This window comes from Halichoerus grypus, chromosome X (genome assembly GCF_964656455.1).
Source record: "Halichoerus grypus chromosome X, mHalGry1.hap1.1, whole genome shotgun sequence".
Lineage (NCBI taxonomy): Eukaryota > Metazoa > Chordata > Mammalia > Carnivora > Phocidae > Halichoerus > Halichoerus grypus.
The window spans coordinates 104,025,529-104,045,612 of record NC_135727.1 but is presented as its reverse complement, the minus strand read 5'-3'; the positions used below and the strand labels follow the sequence as shown (position 1 = coordinate 104,045,612).

General features: G+C 34.4%; 1 protein-coding gene across 9 annotated transcripts in view; it reads right to left on the bottom strand.

The window, feature by feature from the left end:
• The window catches only part of DMD (dystrophin), a 2,185,421-nt gene that overhangs the window by 1,866,407 nt on the left and 298,930 nt on the right, over positions 1–20,084 (bottom strand). For all 9 annotated transcript variants that reach the window (XM_078064107.1, XM_078064109.1, XM_078064106.1 and 6 more), the window contains exon 2: positions 12,267–12,328. In XM_078064107.1, the coding sequence (XP_077920233.1) occupies positions 12,267–12,328 (62 nt within the window). The remainder of the gene's footprint in view (positions 1–12,266; positions 12,329–20,084) is intronic.

Sequence of the window (20,084 nt, the reverse complement as noted above, 5' to 3'; positions counted from 1 at the left end):
TGGACAGTCCTTGGGCAATCTAAGGATAGGGGCTGTTTGTTGGGGGGGGGGACCAACCTTGTGAGCTGAGGGTTGGATTTTGCAGTCCCACCCCACCCCCACTCCTGGGGAGGGGAGAGGGGCTAGAGGTTGAATGAGTTATCAATGACCAGTGATTTAATCAATCATACCAACGTAACAAGGCTTCCATTAAAACACATGCCTTGCCCTATGCAGCTCTTCCATCTGGCTGATCCTGAGTTCTATCCTTTTATAATAGACTGGTAATGTAGTAAAGTAAAATGTTTCTTTGAGTTCTATGAGCAGCTCTCCCAAATTAATCAAACCTAAGGAGGGAATCTTTGGAATCTCCAATCTACAGCCAGTGGGTCAGAAGCACAGGTGACAACCTGGACTCGGTGACTAATTCTGAAGCTGTGTGTGTGTGGGAGGGCAGTCTTGTAGAAATAAATCTTCAACCTGTGAGATCTGACACTATTTCTGGGTAGACAGTATCCAAAGTGAGTTGGAATATAGGAGACTCAGGTGATGTTCCAAAAGTGCTGTTGGTGTGGGGAAATCACCCCTCTCCCCACATACACACACAACCAGGTCAGAACAGAGTGTTAGAATCATTATAGCTAGGTGTACTCATTGTTACTAGGTCTTCCCAGATGACAGGAAATATATTTTTTGAAAATATATTTAAATAAATTGTTAGTTTTTAATTAAATTTTCAATTCATATTTAACACTACAGATTTTTTAAAGAAGACTTTATTTGTTTATTTGTTTATTTATTTATTTATTTATTTCAGAGAGAAAGAAACAGACAGCACGAGTGGAGGGAGGAGCAGAGGGAGAGGGAAAGAGAGATGCAGTGCTCTATCCCAAGACCCTGAGATCACGATTTGAGGAAAAATCAAGAGTCCAATGCTCAACTGTCTGAGCCACCCAGGCACCCCTGCATTACAGATTTTTTACCCCCAAATTTTACATTATAATTTTGTATGTTTTCTTTGTATCTCCTATCCCTTCATTAGTATTTTCAGGGTTTTTTTTTTTTTTTCTGGTTATTTTTGCTTGCTTATTTTCCTATTTTATTTTATCTTATGTTTTGTTCCCTTCATTTTATAGAAGAGGAAACTTTCTTGCTTATTTTTCTATATTAACTTTAAAATCAGCTTGTCTAACTCCAAAAGAAAATGTTACTTATATTGTAATGTCATTTAATTTATACATTAACTTAAAAACAACAGATATTTTTATGATGTTAAATCATTTTTTAAAGATTTCTTTATTTTAGGGATGCCTGGGTGGCTCAGTCAGCGAAGCGTCTGCCTTCCGCTCAGGTCATGATCCCAGGGTCCTGGGATCGAGTCCTGCATTGGGCTCCCTGCTCAGCAGGAAGCTTGCTTCTCCCTCTCTCACTCCCCCTGCTTGTGTTCCCTCTCTCGCTGTCTCTCTCTGTCAAATAAATAAATAAAATCTTAAAAAAAATTTATTTTAGAGAGAGAGTATGAACAAGTGAGTGTGTGGGGACGGGCAGAGGGAGAGGGAGCTAGAAACCCAAGCCAACTCCAAGCTGAATGAGGAGCCCCACCCAAGGCTTGATACCACAACCCCAAGATCTTGACCTGAGCCGCAACCAAGAATCTGAGGCCCAACCAGCTGTGACACCCAGGTGCCCCTATGATGTTAAATCATGCTCTTCAGGAACAAGGTAGGTCCTCCCCTTGATTTTCTTCTGACTCTTTAAGGAGAGTTTTAAATACAGATTTTGAAAATTTCTTGTTAAATGTGTTTCTTGTTTTTGGTGTTGTAAATGAGTATGTCCAATCCATAATATCTTCTAGCTCATTAGCATTTATATACGTCATGTCTATTGATTTTGAATGTTAATTTCATATTCTGCTAACTTACTAAATTATTTTGCTGTTTGCATTGGTTTCTGTGTCTGTTATTGTTATTATTTCTTTGGGACTTTTTAGATAAACAGTCATATCTGCAAATTGTGATAATGTTACCTCTTCTTCCAACTGTTTTGCCTTAAATTGGTTTTTCTTGTCTGGTCTTGATGGCTAATACTTCCAACACAATGTTAAGTAATAGTGAAGACAGCTGGAGCATTCTTACATTTTTCCTGTCTTTGGCCAGAATTCATTAAATGTGTCTTCATTAAGTAATTTGCTGACTTGTGGACTAAACATATATACATAGTATAACATGTTAGCAGAAGCAGATAATGATTCTTTTTTTAATTAACTATTTTTATCAGGAAAGGGTAGTTAACTTTATCAAATGTTAGTATCTCACACTTAAACAGAAAATTAGGATCATTGGATAATTTGAGAAATGACTTTGAAAATGAGAATTCCCCAAAATAAAACAAATAACAAACAAGAAAGAAGGACCTTAGAAAACATGAACAGTGCAAGAAGCAGAGGAGGATTGTGGGAGAATTAGAATGAAAATCCACAGGAAGTAAGAGAAGTGGCTGCATTTTCTGAAACAAGATCATGGGGATATAAAAAAATGATCAAAAAAGAAGAGTAGAATTAAAAATATTTTATGACATACCTCAAAAATTTATCTCTCCTGAGTCCTTTCTTAGGAAGCTATGGGAGGTTATACTCTACTAAAAGCAAGAGAGCAAACCAAGGAAGACGATGATACAGGATCTACGATGCTAGGGGTCAAACACTAAAGAGAAGTAGAGAGAGATCTCTAGGGAGTAGCTGTGTTACCAGGGTTACGGACAAGCATTCTAGAGGGTAGTAAGTGTAACAGGCTTGAGTTCTCATCTTAACTTTAACTCCTAGGACATCTGACAATGATAGTCACGTCATCTTCTTGATGCTTTCTGCCCTTCTTTGTCTCTTTTTCTTTGACTTACACTGTAAATGCTGCTGCTATCCCAGGCACCCCTATATACTCTTTCCATGATAATACACTAAAACAAAATTCTTTTCCATGAATTCTTATGGGAAATTTACCTGTACTTTCCTACCAAACCCTGTATTTCAATAGTCTTTCTTACTCCTGTAAATAGCCATCCCATCCTGCTTGATGTTCAGGTTAAACTGTTTAAATTTTTTTAAAACTATTTTCCTCCACTCTCTCAATCTCCATATCTAGTCCATCTGTAAATTTTGTTACCTGTACTTTCCAAACTATGGCCATTTCCCTTCAGGTCCATGGCTACCAACCTGGTTCTAGCCTCCCCCACACACCCAACCCGGATTATGACATCATCCTCTAGCTCACCTCTCAAATTCTACGTTTACATCCTACATTATAAGTTACATTGCTTCCAGGCACTCCTTAAAACACTCAGTCTCCTAACCTACCAGGAAGCCAAAGTCTTTACAGTGGTCAATAGGTTCTATCTAATTTGTCCCGCCGCAGTACCATCTCACCTGTAATTGATAGTACTCATCCCCAGTCACTCTAAACCAGGCACCCTGGTGTCCCTGGAACACATGATCCCTCAGCAGGACTTCTATACATGTTCTTTCTGCCTGGAATTTTGTTTCTCTTCCCTCAGGTTTCTTATATGTCCCTTTAGAGAGGTTTTCTTAGACTCCATTATACAAAATAGCACCCACCTTATTCCTCTTAGCATCCATCCATCACTATTTGAAATTCTATATTCTAAGTTTCAGAGAGAGAAAACAAGTTGACAAATAAGTACAGAGAATGTCAAAGAGTTTGCTAAATGTTTCCTTGTTCAGTTTCACTCATCTGGATCATAGGGCTGTATGATTACAGGGACATTTTTCTCTCTACTGCCATGCTTAAAATCTAGAGCACCTGACCTGTAATATGTGCTCAATAAAAAATAAGTTAATGAACGTAGGCTTTCTGTGTATTTCTGTCAAAACATGTTTCCTTAAATATAAATGACTTTTTAAATGAAGGATAAGAACTTAATGCATAGACATAATATTCAAAATATTTATTCACTGCCTGACATAATAGCTGTAGAAAATTTTAATAATAAGAACAAGTTCTAACTGGGAACCTCCAAGTTCTTGGGCTCCCCTGCTAGACCTATGGAATCAGAAACTCTAGCTATGAGTCCCAGCAATCTGTTTTAGCAAGCCCTCTAGGTGATTCTGATGCAGTGTGCTAATGAGTATGCATGATATCAAACAACTACCAAAAAATGTAACCCACTTGCATCTTCATTTTAGATCCACATGTCTATTCCCTAAGTGTAAAGTATAGGCTTCATATTCAATTTTGCAGGAAGGATTAGTGGTTGTAGGGCAATCTAATTGCTCTATCATTGGCTATTGTTTTAGAAGTAAATATTTTTCAACCAGAGGTCAAATATAAACAAGATTAAACCAATATCTCACTGTTGGTTCAACCCACCCCAGCAACAATGCAATTATTCAGGAATGGCTTCATGTTCTCTCACCTCCTCCATTCTCCACTCACACAGATCTCCTTGGCCACTCACCACCTGATAGGTCAAGCTTCCTCAATTGTTCCATATCTTTACATACAATTCTTAATGCCTTTATCTCCCTTTAATTTGTCATTGTGTGGACAACTTCAGATTAAATGTCACCTCTTCAAAAAGCTGTCATTCTCTCTAAGCAATTAGTCATTCTTTCTGTTTCCATGACATGTGTATTATATTAAAGGCCATATTTATTTGTTTATATAATTGTTTCTTCCCTCAGATGATAATCTTTTAGAGAAGAAAAACCATGTTGTATTGTGCCTCTTAGAGTATATACGACTATGCCCGCTACATAGTTGGCACTCAATAGATATTTGTTGACTCTTGGAAGGTTAGTTTAGCAACCATATATCTCTGGTGGGATGGTACCAGAGTGCCAACTATTCTTCCTGAAATTAAAATAAATCATGAAATTCAATATATGTTGTCTTGCTAGAAAGTTATGCTGAGCCCTAAGACAGAATAAATCAGATAACTAATGCATTTGCTTATCAGCTACAGAATTTTTTTTCCCTAGGAACAATCATGCTAATTGGTAAATATTTACATTTTCCAGCTAAATATGCTTGCCACTGAGACCATTCTATACTATATAGGTAGAGCAATCAACAATTCCAATTTTCTCATAAGATATTTCAGAACACAGTAACTTAAAGAGCAAAACATGTATACCTTCTAAAACTACCTAGTTATTAAGAGCTCAGTAACAGTGGGTTAACCAAGTACATATTTCTAAGAAAGATCTGCAAAATAAACAATAAATTATTTGTCTTTCATTAAAAATAGTGAGAGCTATCACAATTCAATTTTCCTTTCACTAACTGAATGATACTCTTTGTTACTTGGGTACTTTGCAAAGATTAGATTCAAGAAAACATTCAACAGAATGGTTCTCAGTGGATTAGACCATTAGCATAATTATCTAAATTACAAACACAGACACATCATTCTAGAAGTCATCTTAACATCTAGCATAGATGTTAGGGAGTCCACAATGCCAGTAGGGCAGTAGTTCATATTTCCTACAAAATTATTTAAATAAATATTTAAATTCTCTCTTACACACAATAATTTGTGATTTGTAGAAATAAAAATTAATATTAATAAATAAAAATACTCACAATTTAGATAATTACATTGATAACTAGATTACGTCACTCACCAAAACTCAGCAAGTGCATGTATTAACGTTTAATGTATTGGAAATCATTTGGAAACAATCAATTAAAAACCTTTCTCAACAATGGTTGAATTTTGGGGTTACTAAACATCTAAGGTAGATTATAAAGCATCTGTTGGTATTGCAAGCATTAAACACTTTCCATTCTCAAGTTTTCAATGTCCTCAAATCCCCTCAACATTTCTCACAAAACTTATCAATTTTGGGATGAATCCTGAGAAAAATGCAGCACTTTGTAGATGGAGTAGTTGTCACAATAGTAATGGATATGGAAATCTCATGGGTTTCAGAGTCTAATTTCTTGGGTTTCACCTTCATCTCTTCCATTTACCATGAGCAAGCTACCTACACTCACATTTAGCTCATCTTGAATACTATCTCATGAAGTCACTAGAGCAACTAAACATAAAATACAATCCAAGGGTAAGGGGTGCCTGGGTGGCTCAGTTGGTTAAGAGACTGCCTTCAGCTCAGGTCATGATCCCAGGGTCCTGGGACCAAGCCCCGCATCAGGCTCCCTGCTCGGCGGGAAGCCTGCTTCTCCCTCTCCCACTCCCCCTGCTTGTGTTCCCTCTCTCACTGTCTCTCTCTCTCTGTCAATTAAATAAATAAATAAAATCTTTTAAAAATAAAAATTAAAAAAAAAATCCAAGGGTAATTAATATGAGAATATATAGGAAGAAAAAAGTTCCTAATCTTCACAATTTCTGAAATGAGGATGTCTGTAGTTTTCTGTACCAATATTCATCTCACCAAAACAACTGTACCCAATAATTCAACTGTTACCAAAGCCTTGTATGGGCTGTGTTGGGGCTCAGGGAAGGTTTCCCTAAGATATACCATGGTGGCATATAGTTATTTTGAATTAAAGCTACTTAAGAAAGAATGAGAGCAAGAACACTCTGACCTTCCTTTGTCCCCTGAAAGCAGGAAATAAATCTCTCATGTAAAAGTTATCTTCCCTGTACCAAGAGGTAAAGAGATGTTCTTAACATCAGAGACAGGGAATTCAGGGCTAAAGATAGCCAAACTTTGGAAAGAGCCAAGATGTCCATCAACAGATGAATGGATAAAGAAGATGTGGTATATATATACAATGGAATATCATGCAGCCATCAAAAAACATGAAATCTTGCCATTTGCAACGACATGGATGGAACTAGAGGGTATTATGCCAAGTGAAATAAGTCAATCAGAGCAAGACAAGTATCATATGATCTCACTGATATGAGGAATTCTTAATCTCAGGAAACAAACTGAGGGTTGCTGGAGTGGTGGAGGGTGGGAAGCATGGGGTGGCTGGGTGATAGACATTGGGGAAGGTATGTGCTATGGTGAGCACTGTGAATTTTGAAGACTGATGAATCACGGACCTGTACCTCTGAAACAAATAATACATTCTATGTTTAAAAAAAAAAAAAGAAGAAGAAGATAGTAGGAAGGGAAAAATGGGGGGGGGAATCGGAGGGGGAGACGAACCATGAGAGACTGTGGACTCTGAGAAACAAAACGAGGGTTTTAGAGGGGAGGGGGTGGGGGGATGGGTTAGCCCGGTGATGGGTATTAAGGAGGGCACATACTGCATGGAGCACTGGGTGTTATTCGCAAACAATGAATCATGGAACACTACATCAAAAACTAATGATGTAATGTATGGTGACTAACGTAACATAATAAAATTAAATTAAAAAAAAGCTATATAAACAAGAGGCTATATAAACAAACCTTGTTACTTTTACTAATTTACTACCTCAACCCCAATTCTGTAGAATTCCTTACCAATTGAAGCTCCCAAACATAGGTTTTCATTATCCTGTCAGTTCCTTTGTCTAAAATGTATAAAAGCTGCAGGCCTTGGTCATTTCTTTGGATCTCAGTTTTATCATTGGTCTTCCTTGTGCATGTAATTTACCTTTGTTTTTTTTCTCCTGTTAATCTGTCTCATATCAACTTAATTCTTAGACCAGCCAGAACATTGAAGGTCAAAGAAAAATTTTCTCCCCAATAGCTGCTTATTATGATCCAGAGATATAGTGCACTCCCCGTCATCTTCTATAGTAATCTTTCTGGTATCAAATAGTAGGGAGAAACAGGAAGCCAGGGGCATAATGGTGATTTTATATATACGATGACCCTCCCATGACACAATAGTTCTAATCTATCACCTCTGTTAAATCAAGCCCTTTGAGTAGAAGTCCTATATAAATTTGTTAGTTATGTGTAAGTTTCAAACTGATACAGAGGAAATGTATACATACTATTACCTCTATCACTGAAACAATGTTTTCCTTCTAAGTCTCATTATCTTCCCTTTGCATAATGAAACTGTTTGATTCATTTTAAACTGAGTGTGTGTCCATGCCTGTTTGTGTGTATGTGTGTGTGGGAGCATGGATTGGCATAGAGAGTGTAGCAGGATAATAAAACATAAATAAATGTTCTATCCTCCCTGTTCCATCCAAAGAAAGTAGCCAAAACCATGTTCAAGAAAGAAGTGAGCTGGCATCCAAGAAAATTTCATAAATATACAATTCCTTCAATTCAGCAAATATACTACCCAGTAACAAAAATGGCAATATTTTATGTTTATGTTTTAATATTTATAAAGCTCTTTTAATATGTTTTCTTATAAAGTAGACATGGACATACAAGGAAAACAAGACTCAAAGAATTTTTTATTTTATGTTTACCTTTCTTTCCAAAATGAATTCAAGTGTGGATATAATGATTTCCTCTAAGGCTTCATGATAGAGAGCTGTGTAAAGAAGCCTGGTTTACTGACTCACAGTTTTGGCGTTAATTTGCATGACATCATGCTTATCATGCTGGCTAGGATATAAATAATGATAAATTCTTGGGAAAAGTATGTTACACCAGTTAATTCTATCTTGTGTTATCATTATCCCAAGAGGGTAAAATCTGGCTTTTTAGGTATAGGTACGTATGTTGTGGCAATGAAGACATAAATGTGTTATCATATCATAGGCCCTTGTGAAGTTCATAGACAAAATTAATTACACATTTCTACTTCATTTAAATAAAATACCAAGTTGTCTACTACTTTTGGAAGAATCATACAGAAAAGTGTAGTTAGAGTATAGAGATAAAGATAATCACTAAATCCAATGTAGGATCAAAACAATCATATAACTCACTGGGAGATGCTTTAAATCTTTCAATTGATCTAGTAGTAAATATTTTCCCCCACAGATTGCTTTTTCTCTAACACAAACATCAAGCAAGTTTTATGACAAAATTATTTTTGGTCATAATTTCAAGTGTACTTTCCTTATTAAATAAGTTTGTGTTCTTCTTATGTAAATTATATTTGTCATAAACAGTAAACATTTTTTACCACAAAAATTTTTCACCAAATATCTACAAATTACACGAAAAGAATACTTACCTTGAATTAATCTTACATAGCAATGGCTTTGTGTTTATGTGGAGATAAAAAATGTTTGTTTATCTTTATAGAATAGATGTGATAAATCACATTCTAGTAAGAATTTTTGGAATTGAAGGTTAGTAGAAGACTTATTTTGAAGAAGAGATAGGGTCTATTTTAAAATGGTACTAGGAAAGTGGAAAAATCAGTTGGATTTACTACAAAGATACATTTGGCTTCATAAGCCAAATAAAGCCACAGTAAGGCTTTATTTAATCATATTTCCCCCCCTAAATATCCCTTATATAACTTTACATCAAAACAGGGAGCTACTTTGCAGTCTCCTTTTATTTTACAAATATTATATAAATGAATGTGTGTGAGCCTCACTGTTAAACATTTTAAGTCATCCTATTCATTTTTATTATTGTTTGAGTGTGTTTCTCTTTGACTAATTTGCCACACAGATGATAATTTTTCATTGCTTTTTCTTTTTTTAAAGTCTTCTTCAACACATTCTTTTTCATTCAAAATTTTTCCTCTTTCCTTAAACTTAGCATATACTTAATTTCTGTACTATTGTCCAAAATGCATTTAGTATATTTAGTTAGTGCACTGGTACTGATCACTGGGGTTACAAAGAAAACATATATTCCTGCCTTCAGTGGTTTCCAATTATCTCAGTAAAGAGTGTTTTGCTCTTTGATGATCTTTCCTTTAGAGTCTCTCGGGCAGTACAGCTTTCTTCACACAAGTTTTCAGATTCATTCTAGCCCGGAGTACTGCCCCCTCTGCTACTCCATTTAGCAATTATCCAGTATCTCCCAAACGTGTAGGTTCCATGAGATCTGAAGATTCAACTTAAACTAATCTTGTGTCTCCTACAGGCCTGGAATTCTGCTGAATGCCATGTTACAACACAATAAATATGTGCAAAGTGACATATCTCAGCTATGTTTATCTTTTGGTATCATCAATGGGCTTAAACTGAACCAATTAGCTTTTTCTTAATTCTCAAAAGTATATACAAAAATTTAGTCATTACTTGAAGTCTTGACAAGAAAAAATCAGATAACATGGAAAATATATTTTCAGGTTTTCTAAATGAAAAATCAACACACACATATATAAATTTTATCTCTAAATACTTTTTCCTCTGTCTTTATAAACATTTATTTCTATTCCTGACACCTACTATATGCCCAAATATGAAGCTTTGGTGACTCTCCTGATCCAATTTTAATAGGCTGAGGAAGAACATTTATAAAATAAATGAAATAAGGAGAAGTTGGATTTGAAGGTGGGGATACTTACGAAAAAACAGTCAATGCACTCATGCATGTAATTATTTCTCAGCCTTTAAAATATGGGCACTCATAAGGGTAGGGAAAAATTGCTCTAAAGCAGTACCAACAATGTATTCAAAGAAGACAGCATATCAAACTATGGTTTATATATTAGCATGTGAGTTGTGGTAAATGATACTTGAAATGTCAATGTATAGAGAGTAATGACCTATTTAGATCTGTGGGAATGCGAATTTGCAGTATTTGTCTCAGTTATATCTACACACCTTATTAAAACAACTCATTGATTTAATTCAAAGATTCAGAGTATTATGTCACATTTATTATTTCAAAAAATTCTCTTTATGATTCTGATCTGTCTGTATATTTGTTTGAAAGCTTATATCTATTGCCTGTTTCGAACTTCCAAAATTAAGAAGATTTTAATGAGACCAATAGATACAGCAGTTAAAACATATACATCCATCCGGTAAATATTCTGGGAATTAGGAATTCCTATTGTACATATTTATGAGTTTAGTTTTCATTTCTTCTCCTTCATTAGTGTTACAATTTTTTAAATTATTTCTACTCACTTCGTTCAAAAAAAGTTGAGATTTTTAAAATACGTGTTCCTTTTTTATGGTTATTGTTTAAAGTTCTGTAATGGCTAACTGAACATAATAAAAAAATAAAGTTCTGTAATAGCAATTTATTAATTGTTAATTCAGTAAGTAAATATAAATGAAATTTGCTTAGTTAAAATTCAGTAACGTAACTTCTTGCTAATATGTTAAAGACTACCTGGCAAAATTCTGCTATCAAATACCACAAACAACGGATGATACTTGAAAACCTTTTGTAATAGTAATGGGAGCACTTTTTATACTGCATCTCCCAGTGGATTGTTTTGGATTCATTACCAAAACTTTTATAAAATAAGACAGACCCATGGAGAGAGTGATCCACATCTATTAATACTGTCAGGCATTGTGGTAGAAATTTTCACATATCTTGACCCTGTTAATCCTCACAATCACATGAAATAACCATTATCAGCCATTTCTGCCTCTCTTAAAGCTTGAATATAGGGACCATATTTTATCAGCTTTATATCTCCATTATTGGGAGTTGATTCTTTAGGTAGACACTCAATATATATGTGTACACATATACATGATTGTATAAAAGTGATTCACAGAGCATTTGATTTGCCCAAATTCAGAGTTAATTAAATGCAAATCCAAGTCTTTCTAACCTCAAAATGTATATAAACCTCCTTACATGGTACTCTTAATGCTAATTTTCAAGGTAAGAATATTTTACTCTGTGTTCACATATAATTATCCAGAGTTGTGCTGTCTATGGATAATAAATTAAGTTGCATGTGTAAAATAAATAAATATTATTAATAGTATGGGTTGATGCCTGCAGAAAAAGAGGATAACCTTCTTATCTTAAATTATTTGACACATGCCCTAAGTGATAGGGGCCAAATAGACCCAAGGCAGCTATATCAGTTTTTTCTGAACTAGGAAGGACTGAGAAGGACAAAAATATTGTCACTTTCAGACAGTAAAAGACTGAGAAGGACAAAAATATTATCACTTTCAGACAGTAAAACGTCCTTCATATCTTCTGCTAATGTGTGACATATACTAGCTACTTGGTGGAAGATTGTGGCTATAATCCTTGGATGACTGATGTAATTGAAGAAACTCACATTATCATTAAGATTCAAAGATGCATTTTGTCTAATTAAATAACTTCTCTTTACATATATTCTGCAGCTTCTTCCTTAATTAAAAGTCAACATAATGTTCCCAAATTTGCACAGCTAAAACAATGGCACTACGATAAAAAACAATATGGACATTTAAATTTACACAGGTACATAGTTCATTCTGAAAATCAGTCACTTACCTTATATCTTAAAAGAGAAGTATCAAAATATTCTTACCTTAGAAAACTGTGCATTTATCCATTTTGTGAATGTTTTCTTTTGAACATCTTCTCTTTCATCTATAACGTAAAATTTAAAAAAGATTCAAGAGTTAAGAAAGAATTCTGAATATCATATTTTACAACCAAAATAACTCTCAATTATTACATATCAATGTTATTTTATATTTGGTATTAAATTAATTGATAATGAAATTAAACATAAGTGATATTGGTATTGGGCATCTAAACTAAAAATGAGATGTCTAAAATAATTGGTACAGTCAAATCTATGCTCATTCAAATATTATATAAAGCCATTACAGAAGAGTAGTTTTATCTGAATAAAGGAAATATTACTTATCCTCCTACGGTGAATAGATACTCTAGCATAATCAGAAGAGCCTATTATCTGTTTTTTCTTCTGAAAAAGTATTCCTGAGCTTTTCCTCTTACACCCTTCCCAGTCCATGTAAAAATGATTTTCCCCTCTTTTGCAATACCTCCATACTCTAACATGGGCCCCCAGCATAACCTCCTCCCATTATAGGAGAGGTTTTCTGATGATCAGGAGCATGGTTTTGCATCCCAGAACCTAGCATTGTCTGCACAAACTAAGAGTTCAGCAAATATTTGATAAACATGCAAATGCTTTAGAGGACGGGGGATCTTACAACTCCAAAATTTTTAGTAATTCTTTTCATCCAAAAGTCAGGAAATTTCAAATCAAAATGCAAATGACACCCTTCATGGATTACTCATGGATTACATATAAACACTCAAAGGAAAAATCTCCAAGGACTTCTTACACCAAGAGATTACAGTGGAAAATTATTAAGAAACAGCGTCACAGAATTCATGCTTCTAAAAATTATCTCTTTTTTTTTCAAGTTGGAAATTAGTATGGAGTTAAGTGGGCAGAAAAATAATCAATCTTGATTAATGGAAATCCTTCTTTAAAGCCAAAGCCTACCTTTAAATTACTGTAAATGTAATCATATTAATTAATGTTCAATAAATGAGTGCATCTGAGAGAGACTTAAAATGGAGAGGTTTTATATTTTATTTACACTGAGTCAAAAGAACCCTTATTGAAATGTCCTGACAAAATAACCTCATTTGCTCTCGGATTCTTTTTCAGCAGTAAATCTCAACTGCTTTTCCTGAAAACGGATGATCCATAGTAAAGAATCATTTTCCCATGACAAATGTATCCCCGTACTAAGAAAATCTGTTTATCGTTAAAGCACATTATTAATCTATAAGTAGATACTCTTAAGTGATATGAAATAACAGCGGATAAATAATAAACCTAAAACTGTTCTAGAAGAGAAAATTTTACTTAGCATCACAATATACTTTCTTCTTATTTAATTGTGTGAGTCCCACAAACTATACTGCATGTGGCCAAATATCAGCATTACCCATACCGTACAGGATAAATCATAGCTACCATATGGAAGCCTTTTCTTTGTTGACAGTGTGAATCAATAAAAATAGATAGTAATAGTTTCTGAAACATGTCTAGCCTTTTGTTAATATACTTCCCTAAATTCAATACTACCCTTTTGATAATAATAAAATAAACAGAACATTTCAAATGGTCACCTTTTAAAAAAAATTTTTTTTAAAGATTTTATTTATTTATTTATTTGACAGAGAGAGAGAGAGAGCACAAGCAGGGCGAGTGGCAGGCAGAAGAAGAGGAGCCCAATGTGGGACTCGATCCCAGGACCCTGGGATCACTACCTGAGCCGAAGGCAGAGGCTTAACCAAGTGAGCCACCCAGGCACCCCTCAAATGGTCAACTTTTAACCATTTTCATGGACTTGCTGCAGGGAGACTTGCCAGTACATTAATTTCTCAATGATAGATACACATTTTCCTATGTTAATGATATTATTTGCAATTCAACTTATTTTTTTCCTACATGTGCATGCAAATCCTATCAGACATGGGAGAGTAAATGAGTCATTTGAAAGCACACATTTAAACGTTGTAAAACATGCCCAACCATCTTCACTAAAAGTTGAATAGGAAGACATTTGAAGAGATGTGTTTCACGTAAAAGTGGATAGTAAAGCAATATTTTTATTGGTTTCAATTATATATACAAAGAGTGATTTTTAGATAGGCCTTGAAGGCAGGAGGGAAACCTTGACATTATGTGCAAAATAGTATGTATCTATTGTGTCAATAATACTGAAGGCGAATTTTGTCATATAAATATCTCACTAGGTCTTCTTTTTTATTTCTTTTGCTTTTAATACAATAAAAATATGCCTTTAATGAATTACCTACTTATGTATTATTTTGCTATATAACATTTGTTTTCTTGAACATGATAAATATTAATATAACTGGCTTTATTATCATTATAAAATGTATATCATTTATTAGTGTCTTATTGTTCAGAGCTGTTTCACATGTCATCTCAATCCATAGGTAGTTTGCCATTTTGTCCATTAAAAAAATACAAGCTCAGAAGGAATAAGGCTAGTAAGTGACACAGATGAACCTGATACAGATTATTTGAATCAAAATCCATGGCTTTTCACGTTAACCAGTTCACATTATATTTGCATAGATAATATGGAATGGCATAAAATAATTAAAGTCATAAAAGTTGAATGTATTAACACAAATACAAGATAACCATGATTTTAGAGCCTCTATTTTAAACCCAAGGAATTCCATGTATGCTGTAATCAATGTGAATGACATCCTGGAATTTTATAGTCTACAGCCTGCATGTCTACATGGATTTATCCAGATTTATCCAGATTGGAAAACTGAACCATCCTTAAGATGTTAGATAATTCATTTGTTAATATTTTAAATAATAATGTTCTTATATTTACTAGTTGATATTTAGTGCTCAATTTTTGCCATAGATTAACCTTATGGAAATTTTTTAAATAATTAAATTCATTAAGAGAAAAATTAATTTTAAAATTAATTAATATTTAAAAAATCACCCCAAAGTTGTGTGTCTACTCATTACAATCCCCATAAACATGTATTTTACATAGCCACAATAATATTCTGCCTTTTAAAGCTTATTTTATCATAAATATCATATGGGCTACCATTTCTTTTCGTTTGCTATGAGAGATTCCACTGTAATGAACATCTTCATGCACTCTCTTTCAGTTTCTGGTGTATAATTGTCCCAGAATAAATTACTGGGTCAGCATTAAAAAAAAAAAAAAAAAACAACTTTTATGGTTTTTACTAAATGTTGTCATATTGCTTTCCCAATGGCCATACCAATTTTTAGTGGTACTAGAAAGAATAAGGTTATGCTGCTGATAGGAGTTTTGTTGCTTTCATTTTTAAAGTGATTGCTGCTTTATTAGATATAAGGAGATAGTTGATGCTCATCTTAACTTGAATCTGTTTGATTACTAATGAAGTAGGACATGTTTTCAAAATTTATTCTGCATGTTTCTACTTTTGTCAAAATACTTGTTTATATCCTCTGCTCATGTATCTGTTGAGCGCTTGATATTTTACCAATTAATTGGAATGAGATTATAAATCAGTTCTTAAATATTTCAAGTTGTGGACTCCATTTGATTATCTGATAAAAATAATGATCTCTCTATATATAAAAAATGCCTATGCGGACATATTTACACACAGTTTCATGGGGTTCACTGACTTCTCTGCAGAAGGTTCTATTACTATGAAATCCCAAGTTAAAAATCACAATCATAAATTAAGCTACTTGTTCTTAGTCAGTGAATGAATATATATTCCCAAGTGGTCGTATTTCTTTTAATTTTCATTTCATTTTTATTATGCTAAATTTTTATGTATTTATTTTTTTTAAAGATTTTATTTATTTGACAGAGAGAGAGAGAGCACAAGCAGGGGGAGTGGGAGAGGGAGAAGCAGGCTCCCCACTGAGCAGGGAGCCCAAAGTGGGGCTCGATCCCATGACCCTGAGATCATGACCCGAGCTGAAAGCAGACGCCTAACAGAATGAGCCACCCTGGCACCCCATATACTTTTATATATTTAGATCTATCTATTTCCATTATTTCTCATATAACTTAAAAGTTGACGCCTTTGTTTATTTATTTTTAAAGATTTATCTATTTATTTGAGAGAGAGAAAGAGAGAGCATGAGGGCGGACAGGGCAGAAAGAGAGAGAGAGAAAAGCAGACTCCCAGCTGAGCGGGGAGCTTGACAGGGGGCTTGATCCCAGGACCTGAGTTGAAACCAAGAGTCAGACACTCAAATGACTGAGTCACCTAGGCGCCCCTAAAAGTTGATCCTTTTAAACACAATCACTTACATATCCATAGTTAATCTAAAGCTGATACACATAAACATACATATATGATAAATTGTCATAGAGCTTATAGAGATTATTTCAATACTTTAATAAAATATATGTAATTATAGACACAGTCTATAGTGAGAGATATGAATGTGAAACCAACAACAAAGAGAATGAGAAAAGAATAAAGTGAAATCTGTTTTACTAGGAAATGATTATCTATATATTCCTGTCTAGTCATTTCAAGAAGCACATATTCTATTTTGTTTTCTCTAGGGTTTGTTTATAACTGATTTTCTTTTACTAATAAAAATATGCCTGAGTATATTAATGTGAGAGGTAAAGAACAAAATCTCTGTTAGAAAAATTTACTTGAAAACTGTTCCCTGGAGAGGTCAAGGAGTGAAGAGCTACTACTTCATAAATTGCAAAAAGTGACCAACATTTTATTTTATTCTCTCTATGGGGAAAACTCATAAAATTAGCTTTCTACCATGACATAAAAACTGTATTTCATCTCAGAATTAATTAACCCTTTCTAATAAAGTCATTTTTTATCCAATAAATCTGGACCTTCATATTTTCTACGATTAGTGCAATGACCTTTTGCCCTGTTATTAACTTTTATATTCCTGAGTCCCTGATAAATGTAGGATAATTAAATTGCAATATTCATGATTCACAAGAGTGAGTTACTGCACAAAAATGATGTTGGCAAATGGAGAGAACATTACATCAGGGGAACTGGCTTCCAGTCCCAGTGCAGGACTTAGAATGGTGGCCTTAGAACTGCCAGAACTCAGCCTCTTTATCTGTGAAATAAAGATATTAACTGCCTTTTAACTCATGGAGCCGGTTTTAAGATGCAATGAAATCATTTGTTTACATAGTAATTTATAGACTAATTATTTACAAAAAAATAATTATTTACAGAATGCTCAGTATCTGTTGGTCATTATAAAGGTTACTGAGAAGGTAAACAGAACTCAGTTTTTACCACAGTTCACACCCTTGTAGAATACAGACATATGATAGATAAATATTAAACATTTTATATAAGCAAGGATACATATATTCAAAGGATATTACAGGAGCACAGAGAAAGGGATATGTAGCGATATGGATGTCAGGGAAGACATTTTCTAGAAGGAGATGGCTAAGTTGAGTCTAGTAGGTGAAGCCAAAAAAAGAGGAAAGAAAAAAGATGCAAAGGGAAAGATGAATCTTTAGGAGGAGATCGCAAGGTATAAGGAATACAGTAACATTGTATGATTCCACTCATTAATGTCATCTAAAAAAATGAATAAACAAACAAAAAGCAGAATCAAAACTATAAATACAGAGAACAAACTGATGGTTCCCAGAGGGGGGGAGGGTGGGCAAAATGGTAAAGGGGAGCAAGAGATACAGGCCTCCAGTTACGGAACGAGTAAGTCACAGGAATAAAAAGCAGAGCATAAAGAATACAGTCAATGATATTGTCATAGCAATGTGATGGGGCAGATGGTAGCTACACTTGGGGTCAACACAGCATAATGTATCAACTTGTCAAACCACTAAGCTGTACACCTGAAACTAATGTAACAATGTATGTCAATTATACCAAAGGAAAAAAGGCATGCTCTTCATTGTATTTAATTCAGTTTTGCTGCACTCTAAAGTATGAAGGAGGGAGTAGCATGGGACGAAATTATAAGGAAGTTGGGAGTGAGATCATGGAGAGTCTCCATGATATGACCCTCTATATGACAATGTGAGTGGAAGCACTGAAAAACCAAAACAAACAAACAAACAACTCAGTTATGTAAACATCACGAATTATCCTCATTACACAGGGCAGTTAATCATAATCTGTGCCAGAAAGACATTTTAAAAAATGACATTTCTTTGGGTGCTAGTTAGTATGTTAACTGAAAATCCTCATCACTTAAGTGACACAGAAAATACAAGTTTAGAACTAGAAGGGAATATTAGAGTTGGTAACGGTTTAGAAATACATATAGTGAAGAAATACAAAGGGATATGAGTTCATTTCACTTTAAAGAGAGGACTATTCAGTAATATAGAAGAGATAACAGGGTCTCTATTCTCTGCTTCCACCAAAAATGAGAAAAAGGGAAATGAGAAATGTGGAAGATTCATGGTAAACATTAGGTAAGGTTATGTGATATTGTGGAACATTATGAAGGAAGGCCCCAAACGCAGGACATAGTTAGAAAATGGATTTATCATGTTATTAACGCTTCAAAATGACAATGCAAAGTGGAGGACAGTAGAATGGAGAATGGCATGAAAAATGCTTTCCATTAAAACCGAGTAATAGCTTTTGATCATAGGATTACAGAATGTGAAGGCCAAAGGTGACATTAGTGGTCATTTCATAATGAGGAGGTCTAAAATAATTAAATTACTGCACAAAGAAGAGAAAAACAGTTAGTGTCAAAGAGGTTTCCTTATTTCCGGCTCACTCTACAATCAATGTAATGCAGTTTTCCCTGCTCATCGCCCTACAAAAGTTGTTAATATTATCACCTATATCCTTTCTAATTTCCCAGTGACTGTCTAGATTCTAACTGTATCCCCAGCACTTAGCATAGAATATGTTACACAGTAGTGCTCAGTAAAAGTGTTTTAAGTTAATGAAGACCAGATTTACTTTTCAGACTTCTTTTTACTTTTGTTCTTTGCAGATATTAATTCCATTAACCTTTGGTAGAGAGAAAAATGGTCCTCCAAAAAGGTTCATGTCCCAATCTCCAGAATTTCTGAATAAGTTTTGTTAAAACTCATTTGTTTTACAATAAGTTAAAATATTTTAAAACTCTTTGTTATGGCAAAGAGAATTAAGGTTGCAGATGGAATTAGATTTAGTAATGAGGTAATTTATGATAGGGAGACTATCTCGGGTAATCCGGCTTGGAACAATGTAATCACAGTGTGCCCTTCAAATGGGGAGAGGGCAGGATAAGAGGGACAACCTGAGAGAGAGCAGCATGACAAGGACTTGGCCCAGTGTTCCTGGTTTTGAAGATGGAAGAAGAGGGCCATGAACCCAAGAAAGTGGGCAGCCTCCAAAATGGAAAAGATAGGAAATAGATTCTTCCCTGCAGTCTCCAGAAGACACACAGCTCTGATGGCCCTTAACTTTAGCCCAGTGAAGTCAATTTCAGACTTGATACCTGAAGAACTGTTAGATAATAGGAGTTGTTTTAAGTTGCTAAATTTGTGGTAATTTTTATAGCATCAATGGGAAGCTAATACATAACATTTCCTTTTGAAGGCTATTAATTCCAGTGACAAATATATACTGATACCAACAAGGGGGTAGGAATACAACTGTGTAAAAGATAAAGTTCCTACCCTTTTGCCTTTACAGCATAGTGAGAGAAACAGACACACACAAAACAAACATACAGTGGATACATCGGTAAGTTCTTTGATAGAGAAAATACAGGGTTTTGTCAAAAGCATATAGAAAGGAACCTAACTTGAAAAAGCCAGTGCTTCCTTGATAAAGTGATAGATCTCAGCTGAGTTCTGAATGTTAA